General features: G+C 39.1%; 2 protein-coding genes across 7 annotated transcripts in view; one reads left to right on the plus strand and one right to left on the minus strand.

The window, feature by feature from the left end:
- The window catches only part of tmem110l (transmembrane protein 110, like), a 27848-nt gene extending 4438 nt beyond the window's left edge, over nucleotides 1-23410 (minus strand). The window contains exons 1-9 of one of the 3 annotated variants that reach the window (XM_044186261.1): nucleotides 23226-23285; nucleotides 19187-19258; nucleotides 7198-7367; nucleotides 4072-4120; nucleotides 3672-3767; nucleotides 3456-3577; nucleotides 2049-2161; nucleotides 563-646; nucleotides 299-430 (exon numbers count right to left, since the gene is read on the minus strand). In XM_044186261.1, coding sequence (XP_044042196.1) covers nucleotides 299-430; nucleotides 563-646; nucleotides 2049-2161; nucleotides 3456-3577; nucleotides 3672-3767; nucleotides 4072-4120; nucleotides 7198-7357 — 756 coding nt within the window. In that variant the 5' untranslated portion in view covers nucleotides 7358-7367; nucleotides 19187-19258; nucleotides 23226-23285. Of the gene's footprint in view, nucleotides 1-298; nucleotides 431-562; nucleotides 647-2048; nucleotides 2162-3455; nucleotides 3578-3671; nucleotides 3768-4071; nucleotides 4121-7197; nucleotides 7665-19186; nucleotides 19259-23225 lie in introns of those variants that run through there. The other 2 variants (XM_044186262.1, XM_044186260.1) reach the window with 2 other exon arrangements.
- sfmbt2 (Scm like with four mbt domains 2) overlaps nucleotides 19164-24698 on the plus strand; it is a 45096-nt gene continuing 39561 nt past the window's right edge. For all 4 annotated transcript variants that reach the window (XM_044186226.1, XM_044186228.1, XM_044186227.1 and 1 more), the window contains exons 1-2: nucleotides 19164-19296; nucleotides 21242-21336. In XM_044186226.1, the coding sequence (XP_044042161.1) occupies nucleotides 19206-19296; nucleotides 21242-21336 (186 nt within the window). In that variant the 5' untranslated portion in view covers nucleotides 19164-19205. The remainder of the gene's footprint in view (nucleotides 19297-21241; nucleotides 21337-24698) is intronic.

Raw genomic sequence — 24698 nt, forward strand, 5'->3', positions numbered from 1 at the left:
GAATTTCTGAACTTGTAAACACCACCTTTTAATTTGAATGCAGTGGACATTAACAGAGCTTTTGTTTCTTCTAATAAACTTTTGCTCAAAGTGTAGTTTGGACCAAAGTCATGATGTGATCCTGTGTTCAAGTTCATTAGATCTGTAACAGGGAACTGATACAGAGATTATCTCTAGAACGAAGCAGGTGGTTTAATTACATAAGTGACTAAAAAACGACGAGCAGCTGTTCCCCAGAGCTCCCTTTGCTCTGTTTTGTTGGGGGGACTCATTAAATATAAATATCAGATATTCTCACCCGTGACTCCTCATTGTTCGCCCAGAGCAGCGAGTCTGCGCTCTTCACCGAGCTGTCACAGGAGTCGTCCAGGCTCTTCATCGTCTTGTACTTCCTCATCATCAGGCTGTCCACCACCCAGAACATGATGGACTACAGAAGGAGCCAGAGAGACAAGACTGGGGTTACGAATGCTGCGGAGATAAAAGACTAAACTCACGTCTTATTAAAAGACCGTAACACTATAAGGCAATGTGACAGCTAGATCATGAAGGTACTACTCACGTTCACTATGAAGGGCACAATGAGCATGACCAGCACCAGCTCCACCTGAGGGTTAGCAATGTAGCTCAGCAACACCTCCTGCAACTGGAACAGAAGAAAGGAAAGTTATACTACTACTATACTGACGTCCAGGTGACAGTGGTCACTTTAAACCAAAAGCTGATGAGTGGGAAGAAGCCCTTGAAATGAACTAACTATACAGTCATCTTTTATTTGAATTCGATACAGGTACACGACTTACCACCATCTAAAAACGCATTTATATAATTTGACTAAACACTGAATTCCTAGAATTTCATGGTGATGCTTGGTATAAAAATGATCACGTCTAAACACAGTGAATATCTGGGAAAAACACTACAGAAATATTTGTATGAACTTGAGAAATGTTCGGTATTTGTCTACATACATCATTTCAATTACAACATATATTTTTCCAAGATGTTTATTTCCTGATTCAGTGGAGGAAGTTTCATTCAGGTTCCATTTGATCGCTGCGAACAGTGGCTTGGAAAAGTATCTGTTAACTTGACCAGGTTACAACATAACTGAACATTATTCTTAATTGACACACGCTCTTCTGCTATATAAAAATGTGTTAACTTGTGTATTTATGTTTTGACACAGAACATTTTCCCTCCTATACTTTAACACAATCCAGTCCACTTGAATCTCATGTCTTTGTAACTATATGCTATATAACTATATGTACTTTATCTCAACTACCCTGCACCAGAACAAAGAAACAATGTTACTATTAATAAGAGTAAAAAAATAGTAAAATCAGAGTTTGTCAAAGAGCGCGGAGACGATCTCTAAAGGAAGTAGGGTCTCCAAACAACACAGAGAACTTTACAAAACAAAACTGCTTCTATTTGGAAATAAATCAATAAGAAATAAACAAATAAACTGCCTTTTCATTCATTAGAAAGACATCTGTTGCTATGAAAAGGGCTAATTTGAATAAACAAATATGATCCCTGATGTCATGCAAACAAACTGTCCTTCAAATACATTAACATTGCCTCTATGTTTGCATCAGTCAAATCAAGTCATTTTTTATCCTCCACTTGTTTATTCTCTCTGTAGTCTTGATGATTTTCATCTATCAGTGCTGCCAGGGAATTTCAAATGACAAACCAAACAAAGTCAAAATAGAAAAGATAAAAAAATATCTGCTGATCTTTTCATGTAGTCTGGTTGACCTGGTCAAGATCAGTTTGGGATGTAAAAATGTTCCATTTCTCACAATTAAAGGACTGAAAACCTGGGTTTCAGCTGACGTAAAGTGGGGTTCATTTGTAATGAGATCATCATGGACCAGTCACACTATATTAAGTCCAATCACAGGCATGGCCGATGCTCATATTCTACCATTTCCTCCTGTGGTTTTGGAAAACCTATGCCAGAAGTACGATAATGTCACAGGATGCCATCTTTCCCATAGGACCTGAAAGCAGCACAAGTAGCTGTACAACTCTCTTACTTTGGACCATCCGGGGACGAGCAGCACCAGGCTGATCACACCTTTCTCCAGCACCATGATGAGCAGGTAGATGCCACACTGACCCAGCCATGCTGCTGCCTGGGGGGGGTCACCTGGAGGAGAAGAGGTTGAAAAAACATCAGTAAAGTGGCCATTTCAGATAAAACTTCATTATATAAAAAAGGTTTCAAGCACAGTCTTCAGGTGCTGGTCTAAATCATATCTCCGGCCTTTTCTCTCTGTTTGATTTGCATTCGACTTGATTTTTTTTTTCTTTTTGACTATTTTATTGGTATGTTTTGTAGAGTAACCATGTCATAAGCTTTCAATAGTGGTGCCACTTGCAGTGAACGGTCTGTCAGCAGAAAATGGTGATCTGGCTTTGCTTCACTTTTTATGCACTTTATTTTTGGAAATTATTTCTTTTGCTTATTTTGAAAGATTTGATTCATTATTCCATTTTATAGTATTATTTCTTTTGGGGAAAAAAAGTATATTTATTATTTAATTTTATTATATTATTTATTTTGGCCCACCAGATTTTTTTTATTATTATTATTTCATTTTATTTAGATTTTTAGCTCCTGTATGTCTATAATTGGTGGTATTGTGCAAGGTTCTTGCAAAGAAATAACTCTGTAGCTTTAACATTATTCCAGTGTAAACAAGCTACATTTACAACTACTTTAAACTACTATGTCCAAGATCAAGAATGCATTTCATGCTCTAGTTTAATAAAAATCTTAGACAAGTAACTGTACTGCATCTTGAGTATAGTCTTTCCAACCCTTGCCTAAACCTTTCCAAAAAGGTCTGTTACACAGGTGTCTCACCACAGCAGACACAAAGGAGGACAAGTCTGTCATTAAGACAGGAAGAAGGGAAGAGGAAGACACACAGACAGACTGGAGCTCCTGGACCTCACCTAATGCATTTTTCATGAATACACAAAATATAACACACCTATCTGAAAATGTTCGTGTTCCCTTCAAACAGAAAGAGAAAATCAAACAATCTTGACTCTGATCATAAAAGGGAAGTGAGATGGAGATCTAATCCGCCTTGCAAGTTGTTTCAGGGATATTTTCCATCACACAAGGAAGGAACGCACAAGAAAAACAACAGTAGAGTGATTGAGTGTAATAACTGGCGTAGAGTTAATCCCTCTCTGAAGCCACTGGGAATGTTTTCCAGGCGGGGTTGCAGCTGGAGATGCTGGCTCTCCTCCCTGTCTACCTCCAGTGGGTCTACACCGCCCTCCAGTGGCGGAAAATTGAGCTGCATATTAGTGTAATTTGCCTTGGACAAGAGCTGGAAGCTGGAAGCTCCCTCTTCCAATTCTTCAGGAATGCTATGTTTTAGAAAGACAAAAGAAAAGCAGCTCAAAAGGAAATGATTTTCACTCACCATATTCTCCAAACATGAGCAGTGTCCACTGCTTGTACTCCACTAGTTTGGACACCAACTTCACAGCCAACCAGATGACCAGCATCCCCAACGTGGCATCCAGCAGGAAGTTCATCAGATACCTTTGGTAAAATGGGAAATCACTTCCTCAGTGAGACACCCCTGACAGCAGAACCTCATCTTATCATGACTTGTTTGTGCTAATCAATAACTCACAGGGAGCATGGGTCCTCTTTGGTGAGCGTGGACAGGAAGACATTGGCAAAGTGGATGAAAAGAGCGCCAATGGCCTGCTTGGATGTGTCAAAAAACCTGGAAAAAGATAGGATGGGCCCTGTTAAATTAATTTTTTATGAATTATTAGATTCATTATATTGTGTTGCATGTCTAAAAATGTCTTTCTAAACATTTTAATGTCAAGAAACCCCAAAATGGGAAATGTGAAGCTTTTTATTGTCCAGATTGGTTCATTTGATCAATCCCTAAGAGAAATTAGGGTTTGGCAAACATTTTCTTTATTTAAATAGACTTTTCATCCATGCACGTGTGTAAAATGTAAGGATGTAGGACAGGATAAGGTAGAAGGAGAGAAAAGAAAAGAGGAAACATTTCTGACCAGATCCTCCACGGCCGTCTGATCCCTACAGGCTCCCGGAACCTCTTCACTGCAAACAAAAAAAGAAAAAGGCAATCAATTAATCAATAACGTTCCCACTAGACTTTGTTTATCCTGCAAAACCACAACATGTAACAGTTTCTTTGCAGTTTGTTTGACCTCCACAGTGAGCCTCGTCTCTCTGCAGGGCTGCAGGGCATAGGGCAGCGAGGACAGATGAAACACAGACGATCACGATCGTCCTCGCTTCACGCCGACACAACACTTCAATCCTCCCCACCGGGCTCAGGGCGAACAGATGCCCACTGTTCCTCTATCTCGGCATCTCACAAGGTCAGACAATGTGACTCGCCATGTGAAAACAGGATCGAGGCGTCCTGCAGACGTGTTATACATCGGTAAACTAAATTCTTTCTTCAGGATTTTTATATGGCAGTCGTTTTTGATGTAGTTTAAGTTGGTGTTTAGTATGAAGTATGAATAAATACAATATTTCAAACAGCTTTGGGTCTACAACTACATAACTACAGACTTCTTCCTGCATTTTTCAAACTTTTTAAGCCATTTAAAGTGACTTCATCCGGACTGCTTTACGGCTGAAACAATTAGTTGATTATTCGTCAGAAATTGTAATGAATTAATCACTTAAATCATTCATCAAGCAAAAATGCTCAACATTTGCTGAATCCAGCATCTCAAAAAGTGAAGATTTGCTGCTTTTCTGTGTTTTATGTAATTGTAAACTATCTTTGGGTTTTGGACTGCTGGTTTGACAACGTGAGTTATGTGAAGATGTCCCCTTGGGCTCCAGGAAATCATAATGGGCATTTTTCATTTTTTTTAAGCTACCCTAACCCCCTAACCCTAATTGTGAAAATAACAGATGAATGAAAATAATCATTAGTCGCAGCCTGCTTACAAGTCTAGATTTTTCAAAATTTTACAAGTTGTGATGATATATCTAAAGTGCGTCAAATTTCTCTCATGACAGACTGGAAAAACAGGCACTGCAAGAACCAGACATCAGAGAAGTCTGTTGGCTAACAAACTTTTCTCTTCACAAAAAATGCTTAAATTTAAATATAAAGCTTTACATTAAAGAACTGTGGTAGTTTTACAGGATATTAAGCCTTTATCTGGATTATGTGAGTGCGAGAATAATGACAAGTTGTGGGAAGGAAACTCCCAAAAATAGCTTTGAGGAAGAGCACTCTAAACACAAATCAGCAGAGGGATACATGGTGCAGGCTCTGCTGTGACTTGGCATACCGCCACTGTGATCATAGCTGAAGGGCTCTTAATGCTTTGCTGCACACAAATAATGTGTAAATATTAACAGATGCATGTGCTTTGACCAACAACGGCACTTGTGCTGAGAACAGGAAAGGAAAAAAAAAAAAAGGGAGGATATTGATTTCTCTACTAATAAGTAACTGAGTGGAGGTTAGAGCTCATAGATTTCACTCACCCTCAAGGCCTGGCCTAATTCTGCAACACTTCACTGCTCTGAGGCTTCAACTGCTCTGAACCCGGCTGCTTGATTAGCTGATGAAATCAACATGACTGTATTGATCTTTTAAACTATACTCTGATTATTAGATCACATGCCAACACACTCATGAAATAAGTGAATACAACAACACAGGCATTTGTATTTATGTCATATCCATGTAGCATTTTGACATATGGGTCATGAATTTACCCCATACAAAGGTGAACTGACAATATAAGCATTTTAACAGGCTCTGAATTCAGACAAAAGAAAAACATAAAGCACATGTAATGCGGTTAGCTTATATGTTCTGTAACTGAGAGCCAAGACACCTGGTAGCTGAATAAAGTCAATGTTATCACTGAATATTCAAGGAAACTGATTGGACAAGAACTAAGGCTACATCTTAAATGTAATCCAGGAAGTCATAAAAGGAAATCTGCATTGGACATATGAGGTTGAATTTGAGTGCTCATGCATTAAAACAAACCATAAGACTGGATGCAGCTTTTAGTGTTCCTACACGACCCAGTACCAATCAGCTGCAACTGCTGCAGAAGTATTAAACATTGCCTGTAGTGCCAAAACTGGTAAGATGCCCAACATTCTCCAAGTCAGCTGCCACAGAATCACAAGTTATTTAACAGTCAATAGCCATTGTTCAGACTTGATAAATCCACACTCTGGCTGTAAAGGAGGCTTTCGAAAATACTGTGAAATATATTTCACTTAAAACTGTCTATACTGTCATAACTACTGGTTATAAGGCTGTATCATAATTAAAAACAGAGACATTAACTCTGAAGTTAATAAAGTTTCTTTAAATCAATCATGGCATAGCCTATTCCTCTAACAGCAGCCTATGTTCTGTTTGTTGCATATGAATATTACATTTCACTGAATAAACATATGTTTTATCAGTATACTGTTGGCTTGCCTTTTGGTTATTAACGGGCATCAACAATGAAGCCCTGGATCCAAAAGCTGCCATTCTGCCATAGGGAGAGACCATGACGACACTTCCCTTAAAAACATCGCAATTTGTGATGCTGCTTTGCTTATAGACACACTTAGCGGTGATGTGTGGTATACCTTAATTATTTATGGTTCATTTGGGTCTTAACGGGAAATTCGGCGTATAGATATACCACAAAGCGCACGTGATGTTTTTAAAATATGTACTTAAAAGAAATGGTTCACACAGATCGCTACCGCTCATAGCAACTGTCTATTTTGTGGACGTGGAAGATGTTTGTGGCGATCGCAATTAACGAAAAAGCTGAAATTCATTCATAATAAGTTATGTCCACAGCACCCAATTCGTGCCGAAATGAACAGTGAACCCTTATAAGCCAAGTAATGTTTTAAGAAGTGTTCAATTTGGATGTGACTTCTTGTCGAAAAGCAAGGCAACATTAACTTGACTGATTTTTCAGTGGAATTTGGTGCCAAGCCAACGAGACTCTGCTGAAACAAACGTCAACAAAACGCCACGTGGACTAGTGTAGCCTTTTAAAAGCTAGTTTTTGCACTTTGTGTTTCGTGCATCCTCTCCCTGAATAAACACAAAGAGACTGACATAGCGAAGATACTTTCAGAAACAAGAATTTGGCGGCGATTGATCGGATACTCACACATCAGCGTACTGAAGGCGACGATAGCCAGGAGTCCCTGGATCAAGACGCCGAACCTGTCCGTCAGAGCTCCGTTGTCGCAGCCGTGAGGATTCGCCTTGTTGATGTCAGACATGTTTGTCACTTCAAACACGCCATTGTCCAAGAATCTTTTCACCATGAAGACCCCGCTGTATCCGTACATGTCCATGTTGACACGACAAAAACAACACAGAGACAAAAGGAGCACACCCTCAATCGGCGAACAACGGATTAACCTCTCTTTACTCGAGAAAAACAAACCGCCAGATTTTAGTTTCCGGCGACCGATTCAAGATAAAGTTTTCCTTCAGTGTTTCCAGAGGCTGACGCTACATCTCCTGATGAAAAAGCAGACAAGATAATCGATTATCTGACTCATCCATGTTTGTGACAACGAAAACACGCACTGTCAAGTAGCCCAACGGAAAGTCTGGCTTCCGGTAGAAAAAAAAAATTCAAAATAAAAGGCATCAGGTGCAAAAAGACAGGCTACGAACTGTCAGGTGACAATGCCTCCTACAAATATCACATATTACAATTTCAGGTTTTATATCTATGCTAGGCTATGCAACCTTAAATTTCAACAATTTTAACAGAATTTGGTGAGGTCTCTCTTCACGCAAAGAGATCCATCTAGCAGACTTAGAATGTCTTTTTGCATGCTCACAGTTTATTTGATTTATTTGAAACAAAACAGAATAGTAGATAATAAGCAACATACAGTCTCAGTTAAAACAGTTATGTTTTGAATACAGATGGCGATAGCCTATATTTTTTATTTTAAGGTGACGCAGTAAATGCAGTCTTTGAAAACCTATTTGTATAAAACATCTGTTATCTATTAATTATCACAGATCTCATGTATCTGCTGTCTGTCCCTAATGTACCAGAGACGGGAAAGGAAGCCTTAATGTTTTCTGCTCTATAGCCCCTTAGAATAGCTTGCAAAAGGAATTGAGGAATCTGATATATTTGGCCAAATTCAAGACTATTGTAAATTCTATGGTAATGACTCCTATTTCAATTAACTCTGTTATTAGCTTATTTTTTTCCAGTTTTAGTAGGCTATTATCTGATTTTAGTCTTATTTTATCTGTTGCCTTGTGTATTGTTTTTTCTGCAACTGTGTTGCCATCTTGCCCAGGTCTCCCTTGCAAAATAATTTTCATCCTCATCTGACTTATTACCTATTTAAAAAAAGATTAAATTAAATTGAATATGATAAACCCAAAACAAAGCCAGCTTCTCCTCTCCAGCATGCACAATTCCTATTCTTTTGTTCCCCTATTGACTACGTTTTCCACCTTTTTATTTTGAAGAAACATTTACCTAACTTCCGGTCGTGGTTCGGATAATTTGACCGCGCGGCTCTCGCAGCCGAATTCCTTGAATGTGCGCGAGGCCGCTTCAGAGCCTTTTCGCTTGTGTCAATGGCACTCGGTCGTGCGCGTGACGGGGCCCCACGAGGCAAATCGCTGCCTCACGTGAAGATGTAACAAAGAAGTTCAAAGTCTGTCAGGTACAACTCATACATGCTCAAAATACTAGCCTGCATTTGTGAATAATCGTGAAAGGTAGCCTATGGGATTCCTAATTACAAGCTAATCTGATTTATACCAGTTTAGAGACTTTAGAGGATTGTGTAGGTTACCTGGAGCCTCTCAGGTAGGCACAGAGCCAACATGTAGACCTACAGTATCCAACTCAGAGAAGCTGGTTTGTTTTGCTGAGACTATTTGCTATATGAAACTCACAGAAGTCAGACAAAGAAGACAAATGCTCGTGCCGTCTCACTAAATATGACCAAATTCTGAACTGAGTTTGGCTCTGAAATGTCACTTATACGTCTTGTATAGACTGAGCCTGTCAACTCAACACAAACACATTCACAAGAGCACAAACATTTACTGGCAAATACCGACATTCATTCACATTAACGTGATTAAACCGACCACATTAAACTCTCCTTCAGCTGTACCTCAAACAGAAAGTTTTTACACAGTAACCTGAAGACAAAAATCCACCTTTCTCATAACTGAACTAATCCACACACCTACTTTTAGGTAAATAGCTACTGCACATTTTTTCCTCTGTAAAGCCTATCAGCCTATCATCATTCCGCCAGGTTGGTGGATTCAAGCATTAATAAATAGCCAAAATAAATAAATTACGTGCTTTATTTGAACATAAAAACCTACATAAAGAAATTTATAGAGAATACCTTTTTTTTTAACTAAAAGGTTCATTGAAGCTGTGATTCAAGAAATCTGCTTCCAAAAAACTAGAATCGCTTATGAGTGTCGCCAAAACAAAAAACTGTCCTCTGCCTCGTGCAGGGAGGCTGCGGGCTCATGCACAAGTGTGTGTGTGTGTGTGTGTGTGTGTGTAAAAGGGGGGGTATAATCCTTTCTGCCGCGCGCTCGGAAAAGCTTCTTCTCCGGCAGATTAATGGAGCACGGCGCACGCTCCGACCATCTGCTCCTCCAGCGGCATCACTCCGGCACGAGCGCCTCTTGTCGTGTCTTTATGAGTCCTTTTGTGTCTTTATGAATCAGATCCGCCGTTACTTCCCGTTACAGGTTTCAAAATAAAATCCTTATTGCAGTTATAAACAATTGTCCCACTCTGTCACACAGACAGACACTTGGTGACTTTCTGTGTTTCAAGCCTTAAACCTTTTTGGCTTGTGGTCCCTTAACATTAAACAAATGTCTACTTGTGATGTATCCTTCTCAGAGGCTTGAAGAGGTGAAGGTATCCAGCGTTTTATATAAAAAGAGCAAAACAATATGACAAAAGCTTGAGGGGGGGAAATCAACATACATTTGCGGAAAATAACTATTGTTTTTGTCTCGTATCCCTTAAAACATCCGGTGACCCCTCGGATTCTGGGGAGTCTTGGAAGCTTAAAAATGTTTTAATCGCACAGAACTCTTTAATTTTACACAGTGAAGCAGTTTTAGGCTACTCACGTGGATCTATTTATTTATTTATTTATTTATTTCGAGAAGTCGTTTAGCGCCCAAACACCCTGTTCCACGTCTCTTTATTGACTCTCACAGTTATGAAATGTTCTACAAACATCCATCCGTGAATGTTGTCTCTGCGACATTTTGCACCAGGTCACTATTAATATGCATCACGTTTCTTTTTTTTTTCCGGGAACATGCATATATAACTTATTCATATGTGACCCAGTGAGAACTTTATTGCAGTTTAATTCCATGAACTTGGGGTTTTTCCAGGGGATTACCAACAAAATATGCTGTATAACAAAATCTGCTCAAAGATCCAATGGCCAAATTCACCTTTGAGTTTATTTTGTTACACACATTGTTCCCAAAGGTCAAGAGTGAACTTCCATGCCTAAAGAGGAACATGTTGCTTTAATGTCACTGAAGCTTAATTTAGAAATTGTCCCAAAAAAACCCCCAACAACCTCGTGTTGTACCAGCAGTATCGGAACTGTGTAGGTTTCACTTTCTGAAGGCAAAAGGCTATTTCCACCTTCCAGAGTTCAGTTCAGTTCAGTGCCAAAAAAAAAACTTTCCCCATATATTGTATCTCCCCTAGCAGGGACTAACTTACCTGTCTGCTGGCTGTGGTGTTAAAACCTGTCTGTTTAGAGGCCAACCTTTGAACCAAGGGGATGACTGCCTGCCTATCAAAAGTGGTGCAATGCGCTCCTACCACTAGATGATACTGTTGACTTTGATAAGACATGGTCCCCATTAAAATAACTAAATCTCAGGCGATTTCTTAAGAGCTGCTTGGAGAAAAGTGATTGCCAAAACTAAAAAAAAAAAAAGCCAAATGGAAGAAAGAAAGAAGTGGTCAAAAGAGCAAATGGTTAGGTCTATAAGAGATTATAAGTAACTGACTTTTCAGGCTTATTCATGCACAGAAGCAGCTAAATATGAGGGGGCAGCTGTGTTGCTGCTGTAGTCAGCTATAGTTCTATATATTTATTTAAATTATTATCACTTTTATTCTTATTAATGATTATAGGGGTCATAGTTTTTCTTCCTGTTAATAATAAAACTGTAGACTACAGTTAAAGAAATATTGGGTCTTGGATCAAATAACAGCTTGTAAGCACTACAAAAATGACTGATTTAATTCAATTTTAGCTACCGACTATGATTAATTGACATATAATAAAGTAGATATTTTTATGCGCATGAAAATGATGTTTCGTTGTGTAACGCACAACTGACACAACTGTTGTGTAACTGAACTTCAGTTCCCTATTTATAACAGGCTGAAGAAATACTTTTTGCTACTGCACTAAAAAGGTCTATGAAGGAGTTGGCTTGAAAATATCTGTAATGTTTTTGGACATGCGCAGATGGGAGATGCCATATTGGAACGGGGGCAGCAGCAGCCAGCTGAAAGACGTCGCTCGCGCTGCTTTGCTCGGGCTCACGCGAACGAGGAGAAGAGAGAGAGAGAGAGAACAGAGGGGGTCTCGAGAAGGATAGGCGACAAAAAAAAAACTTGGACAGGTAAGACAGGTGACGGCTCCGGCGGTCCTGGAAGGCTTTTCCGTGGTTGCTGCGTTTGTTATTTTCGACGAAATAAACACAGGGAGAGTTATTTTTCTCCTCCTTCGCTATAAAAAAAAAAAAAAAAAAAAAAACCCTGAAGTACTCCCGAGGCGGTTTCTGTAGAAACGAGAGAATCGTCGCGAGCGGTCGTTCACGAGCCCAAGTTGTTCAAAGTGTCTCTCACGCGCTGTAATTAGCAGCTTCCACCGGCGGAGAGGACGCTGTCTCGTGGCACTCGTGGTAATACGGTTTATTGCGTTGTTTTTCCTCACTGTTTATGTCTGCCATGTAATTTACTGTTTTGGAAATAACGTGAATTTTAATAATCTGCACGGGAGTCACGGCTGAACGTTATTTTAAAAGGTGTTTTAATGCTGTGTTTAAAGACCACGACGCAATTTTGTTTGCTGCGAGCACGAAGTTGTTTTATAGATTAACGCTAGAAATGACTTATTGTAGTCATTTGCGAACAGATGAGTCATGTGGGATTTTTTTCGTCACCCTTAGGTGCGTAAAAGCCATCGGAAAATACCGGACACTGCCAAAATGTCAAACCACTTTCAACATGGCGGTTTATGGTGTTCGGGGGAAAACTGCGCCTTAAAATCTTTGAACGAGGAAAAAATAAAATGATGGCAGATAACGCGCCCGGTTCAGTTTCTTTTGATGGACATACACGAAGTTTAATCAATTAAATTCAAAGTGTGCATATGGCAATTCCGTGGGAGTTTTTTTCCGCTGCAGTTTTGAGTGTGCAAAGTACATGACCGGAGTGCCAGCCAGCCTGCTGGTCGGCTACACCCCTCACAGCCTCATCTTCCTTATGTGCACTTAACGTTTCCTCTTTCACTTTTATACAAAAATGCTCCAGCTCACAGGCTACGATACGTCTGTTTCTAGATCACATTATATCAGATTAATATCGTTTTTCTAGATAAAACCGACAGCAGGATGATTTAATTCCACCTTTTGCCTGCAATCTTAGATTAATATGTTGATGATTGCACAGTCGGACGAGATATTTTCCCCAGTTTATTGTTTCTCTATGGGTAAATTTACAATGATTAAGCAGATAATTGGATTAAACCGAGCGTATCTGTTTAATTATTTCTCTTTTGGGCGGTCTGTAAATCCGGGGTTTACAGCTTTGCATTATTCGAGGATTCCTCCTCCAGATTAAATTCGTCACCATAATGAACAGAAACAATAAAGACTGCACGTTATGGAGCCGACGACAGGCGTTCATGTGCAATGAATAAATCATGCTTTTAGACTTATATTTGGAGCAACAATATTTTTCCCATGGAGCTGCGAGTGGGGATGGGTGAGCACAGTCTTGTAGATAAAGAAAACATGCGGAAAAAAGGAGCACTTTTAAGGGAAAAATTAAGCCCTAAAAGGGTAAAACATATATGATCCATTTTCTCCACGCGGAGAGATCACTATGAGTCCTGCTGCACATTATTGATGGTTTGGACTGTTGGCTTTTTTTTTTTTTTGCAAGAACCACCCAACGGCCATTTTTTTAATCATTTCGCTGTTTTTTGATAAGGCATTGTATGTTAATCTTCTTGTGAATGTTTCTTCAGAAAGATAACCACACAGTAAGCAAGTCCGCATTAAAGATAAGCAGAAAGAGGAGGTCACTTTACAGGAAATAATGAAGTCAGGATCTCTTCTTTCTTTCTTTCTGCTGTTGGCAAACTCTCCGCCTGTGTTTGACTAAGGGAAGGACTTAGGCAAATGTCAGATTTGACCTCTCCTGTTTTCAGAAGACAAAAAAGCGTCTAAGCTGCAGGTTGTGTAGGATGTGTTGTGCTCGCGTGTGTTGTAGGAAGTTGTTTCCAGTCATTGATGTTGAAATAAGAAAGCTCCAGGGCTGTGGGAGTAGCCCCCCCACCCACCCAAATGGTTGCTGCACTGTTTTCTTCTGTTTTTTGTGGTCCACCAGGGGCAGTTGCTGTTTGCAGTCCATCATTTTATAGTTAGCTGATCTCTGTGAGCATCAAAGGCTGTCGTAATTGGGCATGAAACACACAGGCTGCATTGTGTACACATCTATGTTTAAAACTGTAGGAATCAAGAGGAAGAAACAGAGGACAAATTGTTATATCAAGGCCTCCTGTTGCCAAGAGGAAACAACTCTTGGATGGGTCTAAAAGAGGGGAACCTAATAGTGAGTAATGCAATAAAACCCAAGCCCATGCAGTGGTAGTTAATCTCCTAAATCCCCCATTAAATCTTTGGCATGGATGGGTTTAGGGAAAGGCAGGAGGACAACATGTGGATGCCGAGCGTCCCACCAGGGGCTAATCAATAAAAAAAAAAAAACAACCCTGCTCTCAATCTGAGACCATGGGGGCACTAATGTCCTGCGTCTGGGATTAACTCTCCCAGGCCAGCTTAATCCCCTGGTGCCCAATCTGGGCTGTTTCCTCTGGGACGCTGCAGGCCAGTAAGCTTCATCAAGTACAAATGCTGAACTCCAGTGAAAAACTGCTCCAAAAAGTTGGCTTGTTTCAGGGATAAAGACTGAGTCAAATAGTTGACATTGTCAGCCACTTTCTGAACAAAAGCCTGTGGAGGGTTTTCTGCCCCTGAGGGTTAGAAAAACTTGTTTAACCAATGAGGGACCAAATTAAGAAAAAAAGCTCTCACAGGGAGCCGACAATGATAAAAGTTGACTTTTTAATGTAATTTTCAAGCTATGATTCATGTCACCTTTTTTAAAGAGGATGTGGGATTTAGCAGTAAAGTTTCAGTTATCTTGTTTCTAGATAGTCTTAACCTCTTCAAACCTGCTGGATCCACTTTTACAAACTTATGTTCAGACTGTTTGGACCCACAGAAAATCTATTTTATAGGCCCCATAATGGGAGAAACTATATATATTTTTAATGTCTATGCACATAAATTTGGGTCAGCTTTGCGTAATGAAATGAGAACATTCTTGAAGACCTCAGGGAACTGTATTAACTTGATAAGAAGAGTAAAATACGTGACCTTTTAAATTCCATGAACATCCAAAAGTTTGCAAAGAAAATAAATATGTCAGGGTGAATTTTGGGGAAATGAGCAATGCAGTCCATAAGTATTTGAACAGTGACACATTTCCTGTTATTTTGGCTCTGAACTCCATCCAGCACATTGGATTTGAAATAAAACAACTTTCAGCTTTAAGGTTTTGAGGGTGTTCACATCTGTACTGAAGAATCTGTGTGGGACCAGCAGCCCCTTTTTTAATACATATTGCCTCCAATTTCTGGACAGGAGGACAATGAAAGGGTTACAGCTTCTACACTTCTCATCTTATGTGGTTGTTAAAACCCTCAAATTAAAGCTCAAAGTCAGCTCTTTAACCACACAGTCTTTGTTTAGTTTTAAATCAAATGTGCTGGAGTATGGAGCCAAAACAATACAAAAATTCTTGAATGTCCATGTATGTAAGGGCTGCACTGCATGTACGATGCAAGACCTCTAGAATACTCCCAGTAGGGCTGCAATTAACCATCATTTTCATTATTAATTTATCTGTTAATTATATTTTTGATAAATAGATTAAATCGTTTAGTGTATAAAATGTCAGAAATTAGTTAAAAATGTTCCCAGAGCTCAAGGTGACATCTTCAAATTGCTTGTCTTATGTGATTAACAGCCCAAAACCCTAAAAAATATTCAATTTACAATGATAAAACAGATTAAAAAAAAGCAGAAAAGTGTCACATTTGAGAAGCTGGATCTAGTGAATGTTTTGCCATTTTTGCTTGATAAATAACTTTTTCTGTTGATCGACTGATTGATAAATTTACTAACTGTTTCAACATATAATTTCTGCTTGATGTAACTATAAAAACATGGCATCTTGGGTTTTAATATGTCACCCAGTCTTCAAATAGATTTACTGAAGTGTTGGAACAAGCAGATGCAGTATATGTATGTGTATGTGATACTGTCAGTCACGTGAGGGGAAGTTTAAGGGAAAAACCAGGTTCAAGAGCTGCTGTGAACTACTCCTCGCACTATTTGATACCAGTGTTTGAGTGCACTTAATTGAGTTTTAATGAGCGCTGTAGAGGACTGCATGCTGACGACAGCGATGTGTCAATGCTGCTGAAGATTGTAGGGCACTTAGGCAAGAAACACTGACAGGCTGTGAGGGAGGAGAAAGGCAGCGAATGGCGTCATGTGAGCCAAATTAGCTCAGCTTGTTATTTACGCAATGGATGTTTGCTGGAGCCACTGTGGGACGTCAGGGGTTTGTGTGGTGGGGGGCGGCACACACACACACACTCAGGTGGTTGTGGAGACTGTCTCAGCCTTTGTAGCCTCACAGTTCTGTAAATACACTCAGCTCAAACAGCAGCTTGAACAAATTCTGTTTTAATTTTCTCAGGATTTCAAGGAAGTAGGATCTATTTTTCATCAGAGGATTTTTGGATTCTCACATTTTTCGTCTTATTTCAGTTTTCTTTTTCCTTCCTGGGAACATCTCAGGATGGGTGGCTTGTCTAATCACAGAATGAGGATATTTTCTGCTCTTTTGGATATTGATTTCAAAGTTGAGAGCGACAACCTGATCCTGGAGTTGTTTTTGGCTTGATTGAGGATCGATGTGTGAAGGCAACGTGCCTCTGTGTTAATTGCCAGGTTGATGAAAATGGATGGAAGTCCGGGAGTGAGTCAGTGCTGATGTGACTGCATGACTTAGAACAACCACCAGGCAAGTGACAAACAAGATCTGTTGTTGTGAAGATGATTATTCTCACATATTGCTGTGTTGATTATTCAGATATAAGCCAGTTTTAGATCGATATTTGTCTGTTTTTCATTCTGTTTTTGAATTGTGATTATACATGTGCAGTTTTTGTCATCTGCTGTTTTTTTCCATTAAAATAGTTATTTTCTGTAATGTACCTTTTTTAATATAAGTTGTAGGATTAGGACACAACCCCAAGACAAATAGTTTCCATGTGTGGTCTTTTGTTAGGCTTATTTATAAAAAAAACTTTAATGATGCCGTACAAGAAGTGCATTGGGTATACGCAGATACACACAAGTGCTGATGTATCTGGTGGCCTAGTGCTTAAGACCTATAATATATACTGTGATTTCAACTTGAACTGAAATGATTAGTCGCGACCCTCCAAGGATAAGAGGTTATAGATAATGGATGGGTGGATTAAACGATTAGCCATTTTTTAAGCAATTCCCTGGTCGCAGCTTCTCCAATGTGAGGATTTGCTTGTTTTCTCTGTTTTATATCATTGTAAAGTGAATATCCTAGGGTTTTGGACTGTTGATTGGACAAAACAAAACATATGATTACATCAACAAGGACTCTGCGAAAATGGGATGAGCATAACTATTTTCAGACATTTTGTAGACCAAACGATCAATTCATCGAGAAAATGGTCTGCAGATTAATCGATCATGAAAATAATCCTTAGTTGCAGCCCAAATTTCAACATCCCCTGTTTGATTCCAGCCTTTTATTGGATGTCATTCCCCATTTCTCCCTCCTCTCTGCTGTCCGCTGCGGAATAAAAAAACGCCCCCAAAATTCTTACAAATAATACACAAGTGGTCTAGATGAGTGATTCCAAACCTGGGGGTTGGGACCCCTCAAGTGGGTCACAAGAAAAATGTGAAGGGTCACAAGATGCTGAATAGGAAAATGAAAAACATTGTTAAATACAGAAAATTCATATTAATTTCTTCTGACTTTTCACTAATCTTTTAGTGATAGATTTCACCAAATGAAACAAGCAGAGGTTTAGAGGAGAAAAATCACTTTCAGGGTTTCACGTCAGAGTTTCCAGAAGTATTTTATAGTGGAGGCAAACCACCTCGCCTGAAATAAAAAGTGCTTCAGTTATGCAGAAGAAATTATTACACTTTTATGTTGTTTACTGTTTAAACTGTCATCTTGTAACTACGTTGATGGTGAGATGAGATGCATCACAGTCTGTCTGATTCAGCTCAGCAGGTGATTGATTGATTGATCACATTGTACATTTGCTTCACAGTAATTAATCAGAGTACGAACGTTGCAGTGCTGGGGAAAAAACAAAACCCTCTGAGTTGTTGTTGAGAAAGGTAGAGACAAACAGTTCATGCAGTCACAATCAGGTGCTGATGTGTGAGAAAAACTTCAGCTCTGCACTGGAGGTCACACACACCAGGCTGAAGTTAGTTTGATAATTACCTGTTGGACCCAATAGAGTCTGATCCGGTCGAAGTTAGTTTAAAGTTAGTGTCACTCAGCTGGAGCAGACGCTGCTTCATTTTGAGCGATCACAAACCAAAGTAAGGGAATATAATGTCAACATATTATGTCAACATTTATCTTTACATGGCGAAAAAATTTGAAAATGTCACTAAAATTCATTTTAATAGACTATTACCTTTATGTTAAGACCCATTTTGACACAGAAAATTGCTAATTGATACATTAATTAGCTTAACTAATGACCTCATTAGTAAAACTGATTGTGTTTAATATATCATGGTGATAATAGCCCAACATTAGACAGCTCAAGTCCCTCTTGTATAGATATATATTCATGGCCATATTTCCTCGTTTACCTTTCATATCAAGCTACAGAGACATTATTCTGAAGTTCTGTATTATTCTCTCTCCATGCACTAATTTGTCGACCTGTTGTCATTCCAGTTTTTCTACTTTGTTTGGCTCTGATTGGTTATCTGATGGAGTTTTTTTGTGGCATGCAAATACAGGCAACCAGCAGACAATACACATAACCTGATATTACAGAACACAGGCTGAAAAGGCAGAAGCTGTTCTGCAATTAGACAGAATAACAGGCTTTCTACTCAGCTTTAATGATGCTGAAAATTAGTTTGAGAATTGAAAACTGCAAGAGCTTTGGGTTTTTTTTTTTTTCCTTTCTTTTCTTACACTTTGCTTCTGCTTTAGCTGCTAAGTGTTTATTGCTGCAGTTTTTGCTCTGTACTTCCCAGAGATCAGCTGTCTTTTCCTTGGATCTTGTGTTGGTTAAATTAAGGTTTCTGGAGTCAGTGTTCTTCTCTTTTTGCTCATTCAGCCACGGTGGCCGTCGCTGTTCATGCTAACCACCCACTTCTTCTGTTGTTTCTTCTAAAGAAACTGGAAATGCAAAGAGCTTCATTTCCTGTCTGCGAATTAGTTTTCCAAGGAAATTCTTACCAAATAGTGGGTGTTTATTTAAGCAAATGTCAAAGCTTTTATGAAAAAAGCTTCTTTAGTTTGACTGTTTTTCTCAAAATGCCATGGATTGTTTCTGAACAGTGGACAGTTTGGACATTATTTGATAAATCAGCACATTAATTCTAGTTTTCTCTTCTGTGCCAGGGCTGTCAAGGAAAGTGAGAGATGCAGTGAAGAAGAACTGACACACCTCAGGTCAAAGGTTAACGCTCACCAGGAAGTGGAGGTGCAGGATGCAGTCTCACAGACAGGAGCAGCCGTTGGCCCTCAATGCAGTGAAGTCACACTATACAACCAATGGGAAAGAAGAAGAGGTGAACACAGGTGAGGAGGCCCTGTAGGTTTATCTTGTGGCCAGGACGGTTCCACCCGCCCTGATCAGACTGACAGATTGGTATGACAATGCATATGAGGAATCTTTCCATTACGGATAATAAAGGAATACTGAAAAGACAACTTTGATCTTATTATATTCTCTGTGTTAAGTGTTTACCTATAAATCATTGTATGCATTTGTTTATTCACCGTTATTCTATCTGTTTAGTCTCTTGTAGATTTTCCTTTTAAAGTTTGCAGTAAGCGTTTTACCTTAGGCTGTTTTCGCTTTATCACATTCCCTTTATTTATATACTTCTGGCATAGTCACTAGGTAGGCGTGTCATACATGTGTATATACTGTTATTATTTTTAAGATAAGTTAGACTACTGAGAAATGCCATTATTTGGTACTATTCATGTTAACGGAGCACACAAATTGAAATTGTTTGGATTTCTTTGTGTTTGCTGAAATGTTTTTGAACACACAGCAAATATCTGTATATGAATGGATAGAAGAGTTTCAAGGGCAACACATACTGGCACTGTATGATGCACACCAAAACACCTGCACCCATAGTTTTCTACGTAAACCCGCACACTGGCAGCGTATCGACACAGATCATTGCACATCAACACGTTGGGATATGCTACTGGCTGATATCCCAGCATTGACTTGCATCAATTCTCCAGAAAGTCAGGATATTTATTACAGTCACTCTGCGGATCAGCACATCCCAGCAACTGTACTTTGACTACTTCTTCTGTCTGTCTGTATGACACTGTGTGCATACTGCATGAGTGTGTTAGAGGCATTGATTGATGTGCGTCATGCTACGTGACAATGCCAATGTGTGTTGTACTTCAGTTCTCCAGGGATACAGCAGCCATGATGGTAGGACATTCTGAGCCTTAGTTCTTTCAAAAGGTTTTTTGATATTGATGATATATGAAAAGCAGGAAAAAGCTTTTATGTATCGTGTCGCACTTTTATTCCCTTATTTCCATTTGGGCTGTTTTGAGTTTTGGCACTACAGTTCCCATCATGCACCATTACACTTACAAATAGGAAGCCAGTGGCACATCAGTGCCTGAGCCCTGTTTTTTAGCCTTTATTTCTACATTTTGGCAAATCTCAGGGTATCTGCAGGTCTTGAGGTATTAAATGTATTAAAAAGTGTTAAATATCTTCTTTTGTCTATTGTAGACAGTAACATTAGTTAAATGCATAATGTGTCTGTACAGTAAGTGATTACGAGCTGTCAGGAGATGGTATAAAACACAAGTGGGATTGTTTCAACAGTGAATTGTGCTGCAGGAGGCTGTTCAGACCTTTTTTTGTGGAGTTTCAGTCATCACCATCAGACCTGTGGCAAACACTGTCACTATTGCTAGCTACAGGAGCTAGGAAGCTTGTGGTCTCATAATGGGCAGGTGTCGAATTTAATGATTCATTCTTTAATAGAAAATGTAAATTGTGTTGATTCCAGCAGTATGTGCGCGACTCTGTGTTCTGGTTTGACTGAGAAGAAATGGTGTGATTTCTGACACAAAATGTATCAGTTGGGTGCGAAGGGTTAAGCTCTGTTTGTTAACAAGTGTGTGTGCATGTGAGTGTTCATGAGAAGAAGCGAGCAGACATTACAATCCATCAAAACATCAACTTCTTACCGTCACCTATCATTAGACAAAGCAGGTTCAGTCCCACATTCTTCACACACACACACACAAACAAAACTGAAACACAAGACCTCAAATGTATTCGTTTCCCACAGACAAAGTGAACAATTCTCACCTTACTCTAGATAATTTCCTGTTGTTTTGGCAAGATCAGCTACATTTACAAAGCATCACTGTGTATTTAATTGCTATCCCATAAATAAAATGCATGTTTAGCCTCAAACCAAGAGCCTCAAGCTCTATTTATTGCTGATGATTGATTTTGTTTATTCAGATGCAGATTCCATGGAGGAAGAGGCAGAGTTTAACTGGGAAGAGTACATGGAGGAGACGGGGGCTAACGCCACCCCTCACACCACCTTCAAACATGTGAGTGACTGCGTATGATCTGCACCTCACACTTTAATCCCATCCCTCGGTGATCCTTTAAATACAGCCTCATACATAAGTACCATATGCAGAAATCCTTTAACGACATATTGTAGAGAGCCAGGCTTTGGCATCACAATGCTAATGCTGTTCAATAGAGCGCTCTTATTGGCTTTGTTCCCTTATGACGCACAAGTTGTTAGACGACCTTTGCTGTTTTTTTTAAAAACACAATTGAGGGTAATTACTGAAGCACAAAAGAAAACTATACAATGGATACAAATAAGCACCACACTGTTTAATTTTTTGCTTTTCAGGAATGTCATTTTAGATATTTTCACAAAACTAATAGTGACAGAAATATAAAAGGCGAATCAAATAGTTTTCCATGAATAGTAAATCCTGGTAATTCACTATTTTCACGTATTTTAATTTCATCATCCCCAGGGTGAAATGGTTTGAAATCATTATCAAAAAACAACTGCTTATAAAGTCAACTCAACTAAGATAACTGTCTCAAGACTGTTTTATAATTAGTATCCGTTAAAGCTCTTTTCGCAGAATTAACCGTTTCCCAACATGAAAGTCAGAAAGATGTTTCAAAGCCCTCTCCACACTGCCAGGAATAAAACACTGAATCCTGGTGGGAAAATACTAGGTCCAAAATTCCTAAAATCAGCCTCAAAAGTATGTAATATAAACTTCCCCCACATTGCTAAAACCCCTGAATTACCAGAAAACATACCAAGGACATGTCCTCAGTGGTAGCCACAGGCCTGCATGAAACCTAACTCTTCATGTGTAAAACAAAACTTCAATGGCTAATTTGGTTAGTTTTTAATTACAGCGCTCAAGGATTCATTCATTTGGTCAATAGAAAGTGCCAAAAAGTGTTTAAAATCATCAGTTTTTATGCAAAATCGCACCACATTCTGTGTTGCAAAGTGGCAAATTACAGTGTGTGTTAGCTATGTCTGTTCTACAGGAGGCCTGATCATTATCTCAGATATCTGAGTAAGGAAACAATTTATACCGTGGAATACCCTTGTAGAGTGTAAGGGTGTGGCATGAAAGGCAAAGGTACTTTTTTTGGCTGTGACTCTGCAGGCCAGCTGTGCTTTGCTCTGATTCGCTGGGCTGAAACTCATATCTGATACCAAAGTGAACTGAATCACAGCCTGCTGAGCTAGTTCAGACAGACAATCATAGTCCAGGTCAGCTGTGAGGTCAGCTGAGCTGCATGTTGCCATCACCGACTGGGCGGCCTGTTTAACATGTCAAACTCACCTGCTTAATCTCTGCTTAATCTCTGCCTGCTGCCTAGTAGGGATCTCACACATCTATGAGCAAAACAAAATCTCTAAATCGTCACTTGTTTTTAGTTGAAATGTTCCTATTCAGTATCTGATTTGATTGAACTGATAGCGACTGTATGTTAAGAATTAAGACACGTGGGTACAGAGTAACTGAGTTAAAGGGTTTTTCCCAAAATAATACTGAATCAACTAATTGGTTTTTCCGCTAAATGTTGTTGTTCTTCATGCTAATGCTAAGATCAGCAGAAGTGCTGTGGTGCCAAAATTATGACAAATTTCCTTTCCAAGGCAAAGCTAAAGTGGATTGAATATATTCATTATGGCCAGATGTGAACTTGACTCAGCTTTTTTCAACTTTTCATACTAAACATACAGAAAACAACAAAGTTTAGTAGTGAAGTAGTATCTTTTTTAGTACCAGTCAAACCATAAAGTACAAGTAAAAGTGCTGTATTGAGTCAAGCAGGGGAACAGGAAAAACGAGGGATAGGACCCAAAATGCAGACAGTGGAGGTAGAGAGATGCAGTTCAGTGATTGAATTAAGGTAACTGGTGAAAGTACGACAAGATTACCGGGTAGTCAGGCAGGCAGTGGTCAAGACCAGGGGAGCAGTCCAAACAGGCAAACATAAATCCAGGGAACAGGAAAAGCCCAAAAATCCAAAATCCAGTGAGGTCCAAGAGAAACAGAGAAAATGTCCAAAGCACAGAGAACTAAGGCCGGGACGCTTGACGTGTGGACAAAGACAAACTGACACAGAACAAAGGAAGCACAAGACTAAATACACTCAGGTGAGGGGAGACAAGTCACAGGTGAAAACGATCAGGGCGGAGCAAACAATCTAAACTGGCGGGAAAGGCAAACAGGAAGCAAAACACATGAGGGAAGGGGAATATTTCAAAATAAAACAGAAAATAACTATAAACCATAACAAAAAGTTGGCATTTTAGTCTTGTTTATTTAGTCTTTGATTAGATATTTCCTGATTTTAAATGACTTAATTTCACACTGTTTTATTTCAACATAGTTATTGTACGGCTGTTTTTGTTAAAGGGACTCTCCACAAATTTTATGTTAAAGTCAGTTGACATAAAATGCTGAATACTGAACTTGTGAAAACAGTTGTATAATGCCTTCTGTGTCTCTAGAGGAGCTTAGTCATGTCTGGAAAAAAAAATACTCAAGTAACAGCCAGCCCAGCTTGGGTTTAGGGAGTACAAATGTTTAACAAAAAGCCTGCACTGCAAGCTGGATGTGTAGAGTTTTAAATATGTGGGTGTTAATCAGTTAGGGAGTGTTTAATGAAAGGCACTATCCTGTTTAGAAGTTTTAGGAGTGTAAGTGAAGGATCCAGTGTTTTTGGAGCTTGAACCATACCAGAGACTAAAAATCTAAATATCTTGTTGTCTGCTGCATTGATTTTTGTCTGCAGTGGGCCAGTTATTACAAACTGATGCTGTGCAGCCTAACATTGATTACACTCACAGTGCTTTATTTCAAATTGTATTTGAGATTCCAGCATTTCCAAAGCTGCCAAATATGTCAGGCTGAATTTTGGAGTAATGTGTATAAAATGATGCTCAAGACAACTAGAACATTTCCATTTGATGGTTTAAACCTCATATAGCTTAAATGAAGGTTTGAAATACACTGATACAATATATGAATGATACTGTCAGACAGTGTGGAGTAAGATTATTTTTAACTTTACAGGAATTAAAGATAATGTTACACACTGATGCATTTGGGAATTTTGACTTGTGCATAATAAAAGATTGTTTTTCATAGAAAAATATATTTAGACTCAGCAAACAAGATATCAAATACAGTATTGTTATGGTACATGAATTCAGGTTTGGTAATAGCTCCAGTATTGACAGACACTTTAAGCTGCAGAGTCTTGAAGAGTTGTTTGTTTCTGCTTGGTCGGGATTTGTGCCTTACTGTTTGTTCTTCTTGAGCATTAGTGTCCAATTGTTTTACTGTTTATATTTGTACTGTCAGCTTGTCAGTCACCTGTAAAGGTGCTAAACAAATTACGTTTG

Source organism: Siniperca chuatsi, linkage group LG23 (genome assembly GCF_020085105.1).
Source record: "Siniperca chuatsi isolate FFG_IHB_CAS linkage group LG23, ASM2008510v1, whole genome shotgun sequence".
Classification (NCBI taxonomy): domain Eukaryota; kingdom Metazoa; phylum Chordata; class Actinopteri; order Centrarchiformes; family Sinipercidae; genus Siniperca; species Siniperca chuatsi.